Below are 18,966 nucleotides of genomic sequence, written 5' to 3' on the forward strand. Positions count from 1 at the left end.
AAACCAAACTGCTTCCAGCATTCTGTTTCTTTCAACCATAGTTTACTGTTTATGTGCAGTGAATATCTCCAAATTAGCTTCCTATTAATGACATGATGTAACGCCTATCTAGATCCTGAACTGCAAACCTAAGGTCAACTCTATTCCCTGTAGATCTCTGCACCATTTCTATTGGGTAACAGATCTCTATATTTGGTTCTGTCCTTACTGACATAAAGCCAACATGTGTCCAGGCTGAGAGCAGAACCCCAAACTATACAGAGCAACTTTACAGAAAGTGGATCAATGTTGACACTCCCATGTGTGAGGGTACATGCTTTCAACATAGACAATTAATGTAATAGGTAAAAAGTAGTGAAAGTAGAAGATGTATGCCAAAACATATTGCACTACCTTACATTTGATTTAGATTGTATTCAGTTTTGAAGTAATGTGCCATGTCAAGCATTGTTTGGACAAATGATTGAGATTTTTTATAGTTAAGACTATGAAATACCATTGGTAAGAAAATGCATGAATCATCTCAAAACTTACAGAATATAGATATGGTTAAGCATGTTTGTCATGACGTAGCCTCTATTTTCTACTTTAGACAATTTCCATAAATACCTCTTTAGTATGACATTATTAAAGTGAGAATAATAAACTCAGTATTGACCCTGTACATATGCATGTGCTGCTAAAATCAGTATTTGTCCTACAGTTCCACATACTCGCAGTTAAAGTTTGTGCAGAACATCGCTGTGCAGTTGATTAACAGTTCTCCACAAAGTAAAACCTCACTTGCCCTCACAAAGGCATTTATCTTTCAGCATTAATCAAACAGCTGTTTGATAAATAGGTACAACTTGTGTACAAGTGCTTAAACTGAACCACGAAATATGAAATTTATCTGAAAAAAAAAAGACAGATAACAGTCTAGTTACATACTTTATTTCTGATAAAATACTTAGCAATAGAAGATTAATATATTTCTTTCATATTAAAATTTACAAAAGATACAGCACAATTAAAGTTACAATAGACTGAATAGATAGCTTTCCATGCACATAGTTTTTAATATTGCATAAATAATTTTCCATCTCAATCTCACTGACTATTTCAAAGTGAAAAGCCTAAATTCCCAGTCCCTACTAAAACATGACAGTGTGAAATGCTAGGAATCTTAGCTAATCTTAGATTGGTGCCACTGAACTCCTTCTAAATCAGGAAGAGAATTATGCAAACACACTACAAGTCACTGCCAGAGATACAAAGACCTCCATTAGGAATTAGATTGGGAACCACTTCTTCAGTAGTGAGAACAGTTTGACCTTGAGTTCCTCATTATTGTAAAAGCCCTGATATTGATGTCAAAAAACCCCAAGAGAGTGTATGAGCATGTAGAGTACATGCAACATAGACACCAGCATAGTCTGAAGACACATACACAAATGTGCATGTGCACAGATACATATATGTATACTCATACACAGATGCGTGCGCACACACATGTAGGCACACGCATGTATGTGCACACACACACTCACACACACACATATGCACACATACACACACACACACACACACACATTCCCAGAGGAATTATCGTAAATTACATAGTGATTATGGCAGACAGATTTAAGTGGCTCATGAAGGAACAGACATTCCATGGTATTTGTGCATTTGTCCCTGTAGTTTTACAAAGGGTTCCCTCAGATTAACCAGAGTATCAAAGTTTCAAAGAGCCATCTGCTCTAGTAGGAGTAGCTTTAGTGACAGGGAGTTTGTCTGAAACAAAAGGTAACATGATCAAATTTCATTAGAGGCCTTTGGTGGACACTGGGGCTTGATTATTGGGAGTTAACATAAACCGTGGGCCCTTTGACCTCCGACCCCAAGCTCCTGTCAAGCAGTCTAGGCCTGGCTGCCCTGTGCTAATCCAACTCCAGCCTCTGTTCTGACCCTTTTGAAGTGAAAAGATTTCAGGCACCTAGGGTTTGGATGCACTTGCTGATGCCTGATCATTGTGGATCAAAGTAGATCTACATGAAGACAAACAGCTCAATACCCAAAGTCAAAGACAGCACAGCTCATCGTTTGACTGCCTCTAGTTGCACATACAAAGTAGCATTGTCATGGAAATATTAGTCCCTCAGACATAAACAGAGAAAACACATAGACAGCCTGTAGAAGGCAAACAGTTTGCTCCAATGTAGAGAGGAAAATCTCTATGGAACAGTCATCATATATTTAATAGGGGTTCACGGGTAATGTTTTTAGATGGTGGTTTCGGCATGATTACATCATTAATGCTTTTAATAGTTGTCATGAAGCTCTGAACACAAAGCATTCTGATTTATTAGGAGATCCTTTGATAATTTTCAGAGTCTCTTTGATGTAGTTTCTTATTTAGCGTCTTTGTAGTTTCATTGTTTCAATTTGTGTCACTCTACTTTCGGATTGACCCATGTCAGAATTCAGTATCTGCTATGGAGAAAACGTACAGTGTAATTATGCCATTTTCAAAGTTGTTCTGTGTCTGAAGTGTTTCCACTAGCTCATTAATTAGTAGACATGGTGTTTTTCACATTCTCTCTGTCGGACACCTGGTTTTAGAACAGTCTGTAGTGTGGCATTAGACAGACTCACAGGTCTGCGGGGCGATATTGTCACTGAGCAGAGGCCACACTACTTGAAGGAAGCGCGCACGGTTCTGCCCTTCAGAGGCTGTGGCGGTCGGAAGTTGTTCTCCATACGTTTACGCTGTTCCTCCTCCTCAGCGCTGAAAAGCAGCATTCTGAATTTCCCCATCTGTTTCCAGATGAGAGAGAGAGAGAGATAGATAGAGAGAGAGAGAGAGAGAGAGAGAGAGAGAGAGAGAACAAGTCCTTGTTACATTGGGGCGAATAATAACATAATACACTCTTACATAACTAGGCTTTTCCCCTGCTGAGTATCTCCAGAGCTTTCCACAATTAAGAGAGCAAAGTGACTGCCTATCAATCATTTTAATCAGCAGAAAAGGATCAAAGCCTTGTGGCCTTGGGTCCAGTATGCAGGTCAAAGAGGAAGCCAGTCCAAACCAAAGCTATGCAGCCATCGTGCCGATCGGACCATGCTGACTTTAATTAAGTTCCTCAGCACACACACGACACAGAGACGGGGCAGTGAACAGAAGGGGATGGGGACGTGGACGTCAACAGGCTCTCTGTTCTGTTCTGTTCTGTTCTGGTCATGACACACACAAAAAAAAAAACCAGTGACGTGTGCATGTACGCATCCCGCAGTCAGGTATTTAGAACCAGTATTCTAGTCTTGTTTTTGACAAGAAGTAAAACATACTCTATGACTGTGGACAAAAAAGGATTTGTGAATGCAAAATTTCTTCAATTCTTTGTTTCTTACTTAGGAACATACAAGAACATTTTTCATGGGAGAAGGAAACATGCTATACAATTATAAAATCAGAGAAAAACACGAACTTAAGTATGATAAGCCTCAGAATCAGATATCTTTGTGTATATTCCAAAACTTTGGGGACTACAAATTTCATAGACAAAATCAAAATATTGTGTCTGGGTCTACATGTTGTCTCTAGGAAGGTAAAAATATTTGTGTAGTTTTCTGCTCAATTTGACTATGATTATCTGGTGCGCAATGCATATTTTTCAAATGGAGCTTAATTTTGACTTGCACTCCTAATGTCACAAGGAGTGGATTTGGTGCCCCAAGGTGATCGGCACTTCACTCCAGTGCTGATTCAGCTCAGCCTTTTCAGTACACACACACACACACACACACACACACACTCACGCACAAAACCGAAAACCCACCAAACTATATGTTATGATACTGCCAGGCAAGGAGTGCAAGTTGTCCTTACATTGTAGACCTTGACCCGGTCAGTGTATTTGGCTAAGTGAAGGCAGAGTGACAAATGGGTGTTGACTGTTACATTTATGTTATATTGTGGCTGACATTTAGACCAGACAAGTCTTATCTTTAAGGGTGTCAAGGAACTAAAGATTCTAAGGCTCTCTTATCAGCAGATGAAATAAAGTCATAGATAATAGTGCAATATTCTTTTAGGTATGTTAAATCACAAATACTCAACACACAGTCACCCAGCAAAGACAGAGGAAAGAAATGGGAAAAACTGTCCTGAAGTATGTACTTCAAATTGTGGCATTCAGGTTGGTGAAAAAAAAGCTGCTCCACAAGTTGACACGCTAGCTACACGTTTAATGTTAAATGTGATAAATTAAATAAAAACATAAGATACTGCCCTCTGACACCCAACATTAAAACAAACAAACAAAAAAATCTGTGTGTATGTATACACATATATAAGGAATGTAAGCAATAATTTTGTTGAATGGCACCTTTTCTACCCAGCAGGTAGAAAGCTGAGTTTGTTTTCCGTTTTAATACTAGATATTGTAGTAAGTTTGACAGTTTGTTCTTTCATCGAATTTGGCTATGCTACTTCTTAGAACTCTGCTTGTGTCTAGACCCACAATTTATACACCCACCTGTTTCTCTGACACCACTATAGGCTCCCTCAGAATGATCCATGTGACGCTCTCGTACAGAGGGGGGGTGGTGAGCGAGCCAGGGTACGTCCAGTAGTTCAGACTGCTCGGCAGGAGGCACTTTGGGTTGAAGTCCTTGAAATCAACAACGCTTCCCTGAGTGCCAGACACAATGAGCAAGAGACTCTATGTTGATCATGAGGGTACTGGTACTGTTTCATAAAAACAATTACAGAAGATGAATAATGCCAGATTCAAATCAACTTGAGGTAACCTAAGGTAATTCAAAAGACAAAGTCTACCTTTCTCTCTCTCTCTCTTTCTCTCTCTCTCTAACACACACACACACACACACACACACACACAGTCTTAATGATGCTTGGAAACAAACCTTAAATTTGACCATGTACAAAGCATCTGTTATGCCATGTAGACCTTTGTGTTCATCACCGGTCTGCGAGCACAAAAAACACTCTTAGTCATCTCCCAAAAAACAAACTGAAGCAACATTGTACAGAATGAAATGTCACTTTGTGAGGCATATTATCCCTAACAAAGTCACAACAAAAGTTATGAATAAAATATTATTTTTCTAAGGAAACCATTAGTGTTGCCCACCTGTCCCAATTCCATACTTTGTTACTGCACAAAAGTTGGCAAAATATAATTCATCACAGTGGAGAGTGGTAAAACACATCTGTTTAAAACATCAACGAATGGCTGAAAAGGAAAACTGGCGTGTATATATCCATCAAAAATTCACCGTAAACCAACTTTATGGGTTATCCAACTAAATATCGTTGACTGTTCAACCAGTTTAAGAAACATAGGTTAGAATGTTAAACTGATTTAATTATGGTAGCAACATTACCTCAAAAAAAAACCAAACAAACAAAAAAACCAGTGGGTTTCAGTGTGTGTCCTGGGCTAATAGTGCAGCAGCTGCTGACTGAGGCTGGGGTAAAATGAGGCTCTCACCTTCAAAAAGATGCCAAGGACAGCCAAGCCATCAGGGGCTGCAGCCGCCTCCCCAAACGACTTGTACTTGGCAGCGTTCCAGTGCACAAGATGAAGCTGTGAGAAGAGGAGGCACAAGGCTTGGTTATAGAGGAGCAGTGGTTAGGGACTAACAAAAAAATCTATACCTCGGCTACAGACACCAAAACACACCCTAGAGGAGCAAGAACTCTGATTTGACAATGTCTTCACTCTGTTGTGTGTGTGTGTGTGTTCTTTTGTTGCTGTGGGGGGTACTAAGAGAATGAGGATTTGTATGGCCTTTGTGGCCTTACCTCTGATGCATAGGTCTGTCCAGCAACAGTATGCTCAGAGCCATGGCAGCCCTTTCCTCCCCAGTGGAAGTGAAACTGTTTTAGTCTGTAGGCATTCTGGAGAGGACCCCCCTGGATTACTGTAAAGGGACAGGAGAAGAGCCACACTGTATGTCACTGCAGCACTCTTCAGACAACATACTGTCACCTCACAAACACCAGCCCTCACTAAAGCACTTCAGTAGGTGTCAGTTCCAGGCACAGGTACAGATACAAACTGTGTTGCAGACAATATACTTACGAGTCACAGTGTGTTTCAGATTCCTCTAGGGTCATCAACCCTTCTACTTTAGGTATTATTTCACTCAAAACTGTTTACCCAAAGAAAACAGTGGTCAGAGTACATAATAATTTTCAATGAATGCGTGTGTTGTGGCAATTCGTGTTTCTGAGCAACATGGTGCTTAGAGTTACATGAGTAAGTAGCAAAGTTTGTCTGATACTGCTGAAGCCAAACTGATTATTAATTAAATAATCCTCTTTATTTGTGTTGTCCTTTATTTTTCTCTTGGTATGCAGAATAACAGAATATAGTTTCAGTTTTTCAAAATGAAAACCGTATTTAGGAACTTTGCACAACAGGTGAGTGAAAGGTTACAGGTAACAGCACCATGCAGGAAAAAATGAAAAACACATGCACATGCTCTCACACACTGGAATATACTCGATGGTTACAGTTCCAGCACCTCAGTCTGAGACACTATGACAGCAAGCATTTGGCGTCTGTTGACATGACCGAACAGTAAGCCCTAACAAAGTTTTTTTGACAGAGTTTACCGACTTGAAAATAGAGCGATGTCTACACTTACGTTACAGAGCAAAATACTGCATCAAAAGTCCACTTGTCTACTAAATATGATCCCACTTGTAATTTATTTTTCTGTAAATGATTATCACTTCATCTGAACTTTAACTTTCTTCATAACTAGCATTAATGATATTTTTCAGTTTTGAGACTCTCTGCACAAACTGGTAGTAAGCAGTACAGGTGGGCCTCTAACACAAAGGCACTGCTAAAGCTGAATTAAACTCTTGATTAGATTTATATTAATGTTATTTTTCATGCTGTGCCTTAGAAAGCATAGTGAAAACACATAGTGCATGGTGAGTAAGAGATCCTGTCATCAGATATAGTACACTGTATATGACTTGTAAAAGATTTTCATATTCAGGTTATAGAGGTCCTTGAGCTTTGGGACTCAGTTCTCCTGTGGAAAATGGATATGTGCTTCTTAGCTCCACAAAGCTTAATTTCCTGTGTTCAGGAAATTAGATCTTTGAAAAAGACAACCATATCAACTTAGGCCAAGATAACATGCTATTTCAGTTTGATCCAATGTGTCTGTGTAATGTTAGTGGAGCTGCAGTGATTACATCCATTGAACAAAAATCTTTTCTTTTTTCAGTCTTTTTTAAGCATCTTTCAAGCTGAAACACTCAGATAGTGAGTGGTTAGTATCAGTAAGAATAAAAAAACATTGGGATCACAGACATGCCAGAGAGCTGTGGTCACTTCTGTATCAAACAAAGAAAGTACCTGATGACTAGTTTTGTCCCTGAAAATATCGACAGGCAAGCTACCTCAACTTTATAGACGCTTTATAATTAAAATATCTTCATAATTTTTTTCCATGCTAAATCAGAAGAAACCTCTTCACTGTAGAAGGCTTTATGCTAACATTTGTGTTGTATGATTGTGCAAACAACTTACCCCATTTAGTCCATGTATATTATACATATTTCTGTGAAGACTTGCAAAAATGTGCTGAGCACAAGCAAATTCAAGTCAAATGTCAAAACAACAAGCTTTAGAAACTAACCCTTTGAGTGGTTAGTTTTCTGTAGTTTTGTACACCACTGTGATATGAAAAATGAGTACACTTCTCAAACAATTAATTATCCCATAAATGTAAATGACTACTGCTTACTCTGAACTTTAACCGTCTTAATAACTGTCTTAAATTATATTTCTCTGATGAGACCTTAAGAGGCACAAATTGGCAATACACAGTAAAAGCAGGCACTTAACACAAACGCACTGGCACAGCTCAGTAGAAGTCTTGAATAGGCTTGTGTGACTCTTTTTCCTTTTTTTTTTTTTTACCAATGCTCAAAGTAAACACCAATAACTTCCAGAGTCATAATATTGGTCTAGAAAGAGATGCTACTGGATCATGTTCCTGGGCTTTGAAAATGACTTTGATATTGAAAATTGATTTGATATTCTGATCATGGTGGTTTTTGAGGTTTGGGGCTTAATTCTCCCGTGGATTATAGGCAGGATGATTCTTACCTCCATACAAATTTGCTTCCCAAGTTTGGAAATCAGGTGAGATCTTTGCCTATGATAACCCTGACAGCCCAGGCTAAGAGAAAATGTTTTTGCAGTTTCATCGCATTTAAACAGTACTACTGCAATTTTATTTAGTAAAGAGTACCCATTTACACTCATTCATTTGACAGAAAATGATCAGGAATTTATCTTCCATTCAATACAAACCTGATCTGTTATCCGTGTCATCAAACTCCACCACAACAGAGTGGCCGTTGTTGGAGATGTTGATGGAGGTGCAGTTGTCATAAGACAGTGAGATGGGAGAGAGGCTAGGATCATACACAGTCTCTGATGGAACAATGTCAATAGGTGATTGCCGGTTGCCCTGGGCAATGGGGTAGGCTTTGTGCCAAGCAGAAGGACCTACATAACAGAAGGATGGCACAACGACGTCCAAAATGAATCAGATACTGTTTCCTAAAATTGATTTAAAATGAGAAATGTTTTGCACACTTGTTAAATCTAGGAGAGAATCTCAATAAAAAAAAAAACTGAAATTCCTAAACTTTTTTTAACGTTCAAATAAAACCGCGCGCGCGCGCACGTGCGCACACACACACACACACACACACACACACACACACACACAAGTTTCACATGTTTATTTAATTGAGAGAAACTCGCTTACATTTGGTCAAACCAAATAGCATATTGACTAGTCTGAAATCGATTAACTAAACGAGAAATTAGGAGGTAAACAATTTGGAGCAACCTGGATGAGAACTGATTTAAGAATCACTCCTACAAATCAGTACAACTATGGTTGTGCTTGAAGCACCAGCAGGATAGGATTACAGACAATTTCTGCCGACCTTGACAGTTTCAACCTCTACCGAACAGACACTGTCCCCGTTGAAGCTAAATACGGTCTGTAATTATCCCTTTAAAGATAATCGGGCTAATCTCGCATTACTTGTTCTCTTAACATTAGTCATGCAGATTGGGGAGGAAAAAATATTCTGGACAATAACAAGGAAACAAAATAAACCCGCATTAGTACTTGTGTCCTTAAATGCAGGTAATGCCCTAAAAGGTCACAGTAACTGTAAGAAGAGTAGAATTTCTCAACTCAGGCAGCCTTTTTTCCTTATTCGTTTGCACTATTTGAGCGATTCCGCTCGTTGCTCGCAAGGGTGGTGCATGAAAGGTGGACCAAGGGGTACAAGCAACATACTGTTTGTCACACAGCAATGCAACTTACCGTCCTCCTCTCCGTAACCCCAGTGATGCCCAGTCATTGTAATGCCTCCTTTCTGACTGAGATCCGAAACGAACGAACAAGGAGAAAAAGATCTAACGCGTCTATTCGAGTCGTGTATGTAAACTGTCTGAGTTTCGACACACCGGCGTCTAGTTAGAAGACCTCTGACAGGTAGAGGAAATAAGCATCAGCTCTTATCAATAGCAATTGTGGTTATCCTTTCTGACCACGCCCCCTTTTCTATCCCGTTGCACAAGGGATTCATCAAAACACTAGAGAATGTTCAACTCTGTCAAACCTGGCGCGAATTGAGACTGCATCTTGTTATGATACAGAAAGTGTCTTCCAGTGCAGGTATGCAGTGTTTTAATACAGCGTTTTAAAGAAGAACAAATTGCACTGGATTTTGAAACGACAGTTCACCTGAAAATAGTCTACACTGATCTCCATTCTTCGGACTGCATTAAAACAACGCACTTCACTCTTTTGATGGTCCCCAATATGTAAACTCTGATATGGTGATTGAAGAAACACTACCATGGGAAGTAGTGGTCGTTTGAGTCCAAATTACTTGGAAAATGTGTTACATTTGTTACATTCTCCCAGTTTTTAAATGGGGAGACAATACCAGTTTAAAAATCTACATAAAATTTGCACGCTCGTGTCCATTCATCAATAAATGTAATATAAAAATATCGAAAACATACAATGTTGTCATTGTCACTGATGTATATTACATAATACGTTTCAATGTGCTATCATATGTGGTCTGTTGTACGCGTTTTATAAATATTTGCCCATACAAATATACACCCCCTATTTGTGTTCCGCAGAACTACTTAAAATGGGACTGCTAATGACTCCCTCTAGTGAGCAAGTTGATATGTCGAAAACCCAGAGTGGAATCTACAGATACTGCATATATATATATTATGTCGAATCTGCGAGTCTAGGAGCAGTGTAAAATTTTTAGCCTTAGCCGGTAAGGATTTTTGCAGAGCAGGGCGACAGTGGACCATGGCGGATCCTAAAACAGTTAAAGAACAGAAATATGATAGGCAACTGAGGTATATGAAAGCGATGCCTTATGTAAAAGTCTTACATAAATTGTGGTGCATATACAATAGGAACACTTTTAATTTTGCGTGCCATTTAAATGTATCATGTAGCCGAAGGCTTCAGTGTTAACCTTAGCAAGCTATTGACATGAGTTAATTCACTTGTCATTATAGCTCGTTTAACGTTTGTCTGCAGCACATATCTTAACAACCAGCTTACATTACACCGTGACAAGAATACTGCATTATATTTTCAGTTTAATAAGTGCCTTGCGTGTGTGGTTAACGTTGGTGAAGTGGCAGGTGATGAAGAACTGTACACTCATGAGTTCCACATATATAACTGATTATCTTTTAGGCTATGGGGAGACCATGGACAGGACGCGCTCGAAAACGCTCATGTTTGCCTCATCAATGCGTCTGCAACTGGTACTGAGATACTCAAGAACCTTGTTCTTCCAGGTAATTGAGTGACTTCTTGGCTTCTATTTAACTATATCATTTCAAAACATAACTAGGAGGCCATAATAAACAACTCTGGATTTCTCTCTCTCTCTCTCTCTCTTGCTCCCTTTTTTTTTTGCCAGGCATTGGAGCTTTCACCATCATTGATGGACACAAAGTTTCTGGGGAGGACGTAGGAAACAAGTAAAATGATTAATTTTGTAGTAAATTCTTTGTGCAAGCTTCTCATGAATTTTTGATCTGTAATACTCAAAAGAGAGGTATATTGAGTGCCCCTGATTCACGTTGTGCAAGATTGCAGTGCAGCTCACCAGTTCCACTTGTCTCAAAGGCTGTTTTAATACTTCATTGCAGCTTTTTTCTCAGCAACAACAACATTGGAAAGGTATGCATGGTGATTAATGATTATCCAACTTTCTGTTTGTTAAATATCTTGACGTTGGATGTGAAAATGAACTCTGTTGTTTGTGTTACAGAATAGGGCTCAGGCAGCCACTGAACTGCTACAGGAGCTCAACAGTGATGTCTCTGGGAACTTTGTTGAGGAGGTTTGTTTTGCCAGTTTCAGTAGCTCTGAAGTGACATTGTATGCATTTAGCCCTATACCTATATAACTAAAGTAAATTTGTTTTTTTTTTTCTTCCTCAGAGCCCAGACAAACTGTTGGACAATGACCCTGAATTCTTCCATAGATTTAGCTTGGTGATTGGCGTCCAGCTTCCTGAAAGGTTTCTCTCTTTTCTTTCTGCTTAAAGATTTCTCATGCTTTGTGATTTTTTTTTTAATGAGGAGTGTGTGGTTAATTTCCCAATTAACCAAACAATTTTGTGTGTTTCCAGCACATGTTTGAGATTGGGGGCAGTACTATGGAGTGTTGGAGTGCCCTTCCTGGTGTGTAGAGCGTATGGACTGATTGGCTACATGAGGCTAGTAGTGAAGGAACACACAGGTATTCGCTGGATTTTCTTCTGGGTGTTAGTAAAAAGCTGTTTTCCTGGTAGGCTGTGGTTGTGAATTTCCTGTGTCTGTCCCCAGTAATTGAGTCTCACCCTGACAATGCCCTTGAGGACCTGAGACTTGACCAGCCTTTTCCTGAGCTCAAAAACCACATAGACTCCTATGACCTAGACAGTATGGAAAAGAAGGTTAGATTCAAGTTTTTGACTATAACATCACAATTGTACCATTATCTCAAAATTATTTGTTGCTGTAGTCATTTTGCAAGTTGTTTCACTTTCTCAACAGTGTCACGCGCTGAAGTATACCATCATTAGTGTGTTAATGTCTCACTATAGCCTCATCCTGAAAAGATAAGTTTCTTGATCTTTTGATTTAAAAGCAAATAATGTGTTTGTTATTGCTATGAACACAGGATCACAGTCACACGCCATGGATCATCATAGTAGCCAAATACCTGGCGAAGTGGCACAGTGAGGTAACATTATCCTCCTTCACTCTTTCATATTGACTTCACAGACAAATATTTGACTGTCTCATGTCTATGAAAATGTTCATGCAGAACCTAGTGACGCTGGAATTTTCTAATACAATTGTATGTTATTTTAGTAATTCGATACATTTTTTAATCAGTTTCTGTTATTAAAAGGATTCATTTATTAATGAAAGGGCCTTTATGTTCTCCCATCCAGCACAACTATCAGTTACCAAAGAACTACAAAGAGAAGGAGGCATTCCGAGAGCTCATTCGGCAAGGTAATCTCAGAGAGTTATATTTTCAAAAGATGAAAGTGAGGTTTAAAATATGTTACAAAGATCTTCAGACCTTTCTCACATTCTATAACACATCCCTTTCAAAGAGGTCATTAAAATAGAATGTCTTCACTGCATTTGTACTCTCTATATTTAATAGAAGGTACTTTTACCTCAGAAGAGACAGCGGGTCATTTTAGACAGGACTCCACCAGCTTTGCACAGTGGGACGATTCAGATTTTGTTTATTCTAGTCAGAATGGTTCCAGCTGTTCAACGCTGGCTGTGATTCGACTGTGGACTATGGACTTGGATTATTGGATTATTTTCTGGGCTTTGACTGGACCACTCTTCAGCACACTCTCTCTCTTGCTTAGTGACATCTCAGTAAATCAGAAAATGATCTTTCTGAGGGGTGAATCTCCTCTATAGCCCCAGGTCATTGTCTACATCACATTTGCCCCTAGGATCTGATAGTTCCTTGTCCTCACTGCTGCAAAACAAGCAAGCTGTTCTTACGTTTTACCAGGCCAGAGATCAAGAGTTTTAACCCACCTTAACCCAAGGATGGTATCTTTTGAGAGACAGCCCAATTAATGAAGTGTCCTGGTGACACACATTGCTTCCACTTGACACTGGACCTTACACCACTCCAAGGGATATTCAAAGACAATGAAATTTGCTTGTTGCGTTCTTCATATGTGCGTCTTTAATTAACTTCATATAGAAGCTCATTCTTCTATCTTGTTTGTCATGTTTTTATCTCCAAATTTACCTCATGAAAGAAACAGCCAGGTTATTCAAATCATTTGAGCCACCATGATTAGATGCTGGTGGAGCCTGTTTAACTCATCATGTGTCTTTCTAGGGGAGTGTGGTGGAGCTAAGCTAATTTGGGGAAGCTATGACCGGGGATGTGATTTGTTTGGGGTTTTTTTGTTTGTTTTTTTTTAGATTTCTGCAGTCGTTCCTTCATTATGTTGTGAAGCCCTCCATGAAATAAACTTTTACAAGGCTGTGTAAAAGGTTGCAGTCGTCAGTCCGCTGGACACAGTTTGATTTTGTCGTCTTTTGCTGTTCTCTCAGGGATCCTGAGAAATGAGAACGGGGCTCTGGAAGATGAGGAGAATTTTGATGAAGCGATTAAGAATGTCAACACAGCCCTAAACCCTACTAAGGTATGCTGCTTTTGACCGAAACGTATGTGTGAGATCTCAGTAAAAGGGGTATGTGTGTACAGTGTCTAATGCTCTGCACTGCCGGAACTCTCCTCGTCCTTGCCTTTCCTTAGATCTCAAGCACAGTAGAGGACGTCTTTAACGGGGAGCAGTGCGAAAACATTACGTCACAGGTTTTTGTTTTTTGTTAGCCTTTAATTTGAAAATATTTGTCATTTACAAAAAAAGTCATATACCATTCAAGACTTATTGGCTTACAGCCTAGTGGGGGTTTTTTTTCTTCTTTTCTTATGTCTGTTTGTCATCTGCCCCCCCCAGACGCCGGCCTTCTGGGTCATGGCTCGAGCGGTGAGGGAGTTTGTGCGGAATGAAGGCAGAGGGAACCTCCCAGTGCGGGGAACCATCCCCGACATGATCGCAGACTCTGAGAAATTCATTAAATTGCAAAATGTGTAGGTACTCTCATAGATCTTCCAAAGTAATTATAAAACTGTTTTTCCATAATCACGAGGCTGTACTGGTATTTAGATGAAGCCTTAGTACGCAAATGGCAGTAATTGTTTAAGAGATAAAGTGATTAGCGGAGGTAAGTAGATGAAGTGCACGCTCTTGGCCACATGTTGTGACCATTGATGTTCCTGTTTGCCTTTCCTCTAGTCCAAAATTGTATTACTTAGGAGATGCTGATGATAAGATGCTTTCATTCATGTCTGTTTAAATGGAGTAAAGTTTGGTTGACTTTCAGTTACAGGGAGAAAGCAATGCAGGATGCCTCTGTCGTATCAAAGCATGTGGAAGCCCTCTTGCAGTCTGTTGGGAAGGTATTTGAGTCTTTTTATAGTCATGTATATTATAGTGTTGTGGATATCTAATATGCACATGAAGCCACTGTTTGGAATGATGTCATTATGCTAATGCAGATGAGACATGTTCAGTATCTCCATTTTCAGACTGCCTCTGTTAGTGCTTTTCATTTTTTTTTTTGTTGTGCATACATGATACAGCCACCAGAGAGCATCTCGGAGCAGGATATTAAACTGTTCTGTGAGTGTTCCTTCTGTTTTACACGCGCACACGCACAGTTGTTCTAAAGTTTTGGAAACCCTTGTGAAAGTCTATGTTTCTATCAGTCTCTTAGTCAGAGGATGCTGACCTCACTTTTAAAGGTGTAAGACATTTGCATTTTTACACATCTAAATGAATCAAATGCATGTATACTTTGACTAAAACAGTCCTGCAAATGAATGTACAACTCCCCGTTCCCGTGTAGTCAGAGTTGAAAGCCCAGAATGGTATGTGTGTTGTGTTAATCATTGGTGTGAGCAGAGCTGATTCTGATGTTTGTCAGGTAAGAACGCCGCCTTCCTGAGGGTGGTACGCTGCAGATCTCTGGCTGAGGAGTACAGCGTGGAGTCATTCAACAAAGATGAGATCAGTAAGTGATCTGCCCGTCTTTAGGTTGTGATACAGCTGTTCAAATTTAAAATTACCATGTTTCTTTGTTTTTTCACTTAAATGTGGGGATAATTGGTAGTTGGTGTTGCTCATGAGTTTTGACGTGACAAAATAACTTCACATTGATTAGACTGAAGTATTAAAACATTGCTATAGTAAGTCTGAACTGTTTGTTCTCACAGCTTCCTGCATGGACAGTCCAGACAGTGAAATGGTGCTTTACCTGATGTTGCGTTCTGTCGATCGTTTCTACCAGCAACACTCTCGTTACCCAGGTGACTCCCTCACATATGTCTGCTAACGACCAGAATGCTCTCAGTTACTAAGCCTGCTGATAGAAGGGACAAGAGAAGGAAGTGGCAGAAGGGCTAATTCAGTACCGCTGCCATGGTGTTATGATTATCAGTAAAGTAATGCTGTTCACTGTTTTTCCACAGGTGTGTATAATTACCAGGTGGAAGAGGACATCAGTAAACTGAAGCTGTGTGTGAACAGTCTGCTACAAGAGTACGGTCTGACTGTTAACGTGAAAGACGACTACATCCATGAATTGTGAGTTTTAACTATCAAATTCATTCAAAACTTGAACTGACACAAACTTCACTTTGAATGATGACTCGTAGTGGAATTGACGATGCACTTTTGCAGTGTTTTTAAACAGTTGTTTTGTGTTAATCACCTTACACATACTGTTAAGTTTTGTAACATTCCAGACGATTACATCAAAATATGGTGATTATCATTTTGATCGTTTAATATAAAGAGAATATTTTTGTTACAGCTGTCGCTATGGTGCTGCTGAACCACACACAGTCGCTGCCTTTTTGGGAGGTTAGTATTGTTAAACTAAATCTGATATTCATCTTAAAATAATCAAAAACACTCTTCTCGCTCATACTTTAGCCTCTCCCGTTTATTTAATTAAAAGCAAGGATTTGTGTTACTTAATTACTTGTACAGTGGCTTAGGGGTTTATGTTGACTTAAGAGTCAGTTGGTGCACTGAGACGTGGTAGTATTGATTCTGAACATGTGCTCCGTTTGTTTTGATAGGCTCTGCTGCACAGGAGGCCATCAAAATCATCACACACCAGTTTGTACCCTTCAACAACGCCTTCATCTACAACGCTATGTCCCAGACTTCAACTACCTTCCAGCTATAAGCATATCTTCTGCACCTTGTGTGTGTGTGGTTTTTTTTGTTTTTTTTTTCTCTCAAGTCCTCTGTAAAACCTTAAGCTTCATTTTGGAAATGTCAACATTAAAATCAGTGTTTTATATAGTGTGGTTACGCTCGTTCGTATTTGTTTTCACTGACTAATGTTTCTGTCGGGAGATGTTCATGATAGGTGCTGAACATTCTTACTTTATCTTTGAAGTGTATTGACTGCTCACATTGCTTAAATGATTCAGTTAAAAATAAATTAGATTTTATAGATAGCACGTTTGTTAAATGTTCATTGAACAAGGATCAACTGTGTTTCATAACCCTTCCAGAAATTTCAGACGTGTAGCATGACCAACATTACCAGTTAGCTGGCTTTCCTGTCCATATAAAATTGAATTGAAAAACATGTGAGCATCTCAGGAAAAAAAAAAAAAAAAAACAGAACGCGAAACAGCTTTTGTATATACATCTTGTCTTGACCATTTGCCCATAATATGGCTTGATGGCAAAATGAACTCTTAATTGGTAACCAGGCTCCTCACCCTGATTACACTTGGGGAATGTAGCATTTCAGAAACCAATTTCTTTGTTATTTGTCCTAAATTGCTGGAATATTCTTTTCTTTATTATGATAGGCTTACGTTTAGTCTGTTCTCACTGGAGAATAAACTCAACAGTATGCTTGCATTCCTGCATCATGTGTTTGGGTGGTTGGGAGCGCTGTGATGATGTTGTTTTGTTTGTTTCCTGATTTGAGACAGATTACAGAGTATTTCCTGCAGTTGGGTGGGGTGATGCTTTTCTTGGTCATGTCTAAATTCATGGTGTGTTCTGTGGTCACTGAAAGTGCATTTTCCACACAGGGAGTGGAGACAGAGGAATGACAAAATGAATTATCTTTGGTTGTTTTGTGTTTATGCACTTGGTCCTTTTTTCATTCATTTTTATTTGTTTTTTAAAAGGTCTTTTTTTTTTACTCTTTAATTCCTTTGGGATTGATGTTCAATGTTGTGGCAACAATCTTATCATTTTGTGGTTGGTATCGTCAGTTCTGGAACACACAGACAGCAGAGGGCGCCATTTTCCATAGTAATAAAAGACCATCTTATGAAAACCCCTGCATGTTTTTCTTGAACATGAACACATTCCAACGCTGAGTGAATTATTCATAACCGCAGGCTACTATTAAATCGATAAGTTGAACTGGACATTGTTAATGAGAAGCTTGCCTAACTGAACTGTGTTGATCAGTGACTCTCTCATTGTTTCCGCAAAGTCTTGAAACATTGTCTCTTCACTGCTTAATATATAGACAATGTTTTTCCTGTGGAGAGTGTATTGCATGAACATAATGCAAACTTCATGACAGGGCTGAATATAACAGGAGGGTCTATGACCAGTGCTTATTGTGGTGTAATCAGAGGTGGCTCAGAACATGTTGTGTTCTGCTGGTTGGTGAAGGAAACATTCACATGTTTTGGTGGTTGTTGTGCTTTGCTTGTAGCTTTACAAACTGAGTGGAAATTTTCCCGAGGCAGATTTATTCCTCTTGGAAGAGAGCTGATATGGACATGGTGCCAGTGGCCAAGAAATTTCAGGGCTATTTCTAAACTTTATCCTCCACCAAGCTGCCCTTGTGGTAGATTTATCTCCCTCTCATCTTTTTTTTTTTTTTTTTTTTTAATTCAACATGTTTTCCGTATGCCAGAATTATTCGTGACATCTGTTCTGTTCTTGCCTCCAGTTTTCTCATGTATGTGTATGCTGTCCTCACAGCTCCTCTTAACTCACAGTTACATTGCTTCCTTCTGCTTTCACTGTGTGTCCAGTGCTGTTTGAGTTGGTTTCATCACCCATTCTACAATGGTGACCACAGTGGTATACTTTTAAACAGAAAAACCCTTAAAAACATTTTCCATTGGAGCCCGAGACTAAACATTAATGCAATAGTTCACTGTTGATACATGATGTCATGATTTTCCACATACCTGTCAAGATGCTGTCATAAAAGTAACTGTGTAAATAAACGAGTGTTTTGTCATACTTTTAGGGATAGGGTTAGAATATGTCCCAGTAGAATGAACAGGAGGTCTTAAAGCAAATGTTAAGCATGGCAGAAAGGTAGTTTAGTCAGCAAAGAAAGTTATGAACGTCAAAACTGTGTCCATCTGTATTACTGTGGGTATGGAATCTGCAGGAAAAAAAACTTTATGCTTTAAAGTCACTTGGTTTAATAATCTATCTCCCTTATTACAAGTGGTCAAACTTCGGTACGGCATAAGAGAGTAAAGCAGTGCAGTACTGGTGAGCAATGCAGCTGTGTCAACACTCCTGTAGAACTATGAGGAACTAGCCATTTCAAACATACTAAGACTACTTCACTTCCCAGTGCCGTGTCTTTATCACAGAGCTTTCAGCATGGCCTCAGTCATCAAATACATCCGCCTTTAAGTCGTGTTTTTAACCCGTTACAACAATAATGTAATTCTACCTTGCTGTATGTTGGGTTATGTCAGAACTGTATTTATATGTGAGGGTATTTAATGTGAATC

The 18,966-nt window shown here is 39.2% G+C and overlaps 2 protein-coding genes across 3 annotated transcripts; one reads left to right on the plus strand and one right to left on the minus strand.

Annotated features, from left to right (window-relative positions):
• Positions 1–2,670: 2,670 nt before the first annotated feature.
• On the minus strand, positions 2,671–9,433 carry ca7 (carbonic anhydrase VII). Its single transcript, XM_030765030.1, has 7 exons — positions 9,382–9,433; positions 8,346–8,543; positions 5,807–5,925; positions 5,493–5,588; positions 4,906–4,968; positions 4,515–4,670; positions 2,671–2,793 (listed from the first exon to the last, which is right to left on the minus strand). The coding sequence occupies exons 1-7, from the start codon at positions 9,416–9,418 to the stop codon at positions 2,671–2,673; spliced, it is 792 nt and encodes a 263-aa protein (XP_030620890.1). The 5' UTR covers positions 9,419–9,433.
• Positions 9,434–10,366: 933 nt separating this feature from the next.
• On the plus strand, positions 10,367–16,833 carry nae1 (nedd8 activating enzyme E1 subunit 1). Of its 2 annotated transcripts, none has more exons than XM_030764868.1 (20): positions 10,367–10,448; positions 10,798–10,906; positions 11,023–11,087; positions 11,259–11,289; positions 11,381–11,452; positions 11,553–11,632; positions 11,744–11,853; positions 11,940–12,049; positions 12,277–12,339; positions 12,554–12,617; positions 13,701–13,792; positions 13,906–13,965; positions 14,111–14,244; positions 14,538–14,613; positions 14,797–14,836; positions 15,141–15,227; positions 15,430–15,522; positions 15,685–15,799; positions 16,029–16,078; positions 16,300–16,833. In XM_030764868.1, exons 1-20 carry the CDS (start codon positions 10,399–10,401, stop codon positions 16,407–16,409), a joined length of 1,611 nt encoding a protein of 536 aa, XP_030620728.1. In that variant the 5' UTR covers positions 10,367–10,398; the 3' UTR covers positions 16,410–16,833. The 2 variants fall into 2 exon arrangements, with proteins under 2 accessions (XP_030620728.1, XP_030620727.1); XM_030764867.1 differs by having other exon boundaries at positions 10,798–10,901; positions 11,027–11,087.
• The last annotated feature ends 2,133 nt before the right edge of the window (positions 16,834–18,966 follow it).

The sequence above is a fragment of the Chanos chanos genome, chromosome 2 (assembly GCF_902362185.1).
Source record: "Chanos chanos chromosome 2, fChaCha1.1, whole genome shotgun sequence".
Taxonomy (NCBI): domain Eukaryota; kingdom Metazoa; phylum Chordata; class Actinopteri; order Gonorynchiformes; family Chanidae; genus Chanos; species Chanos chanos.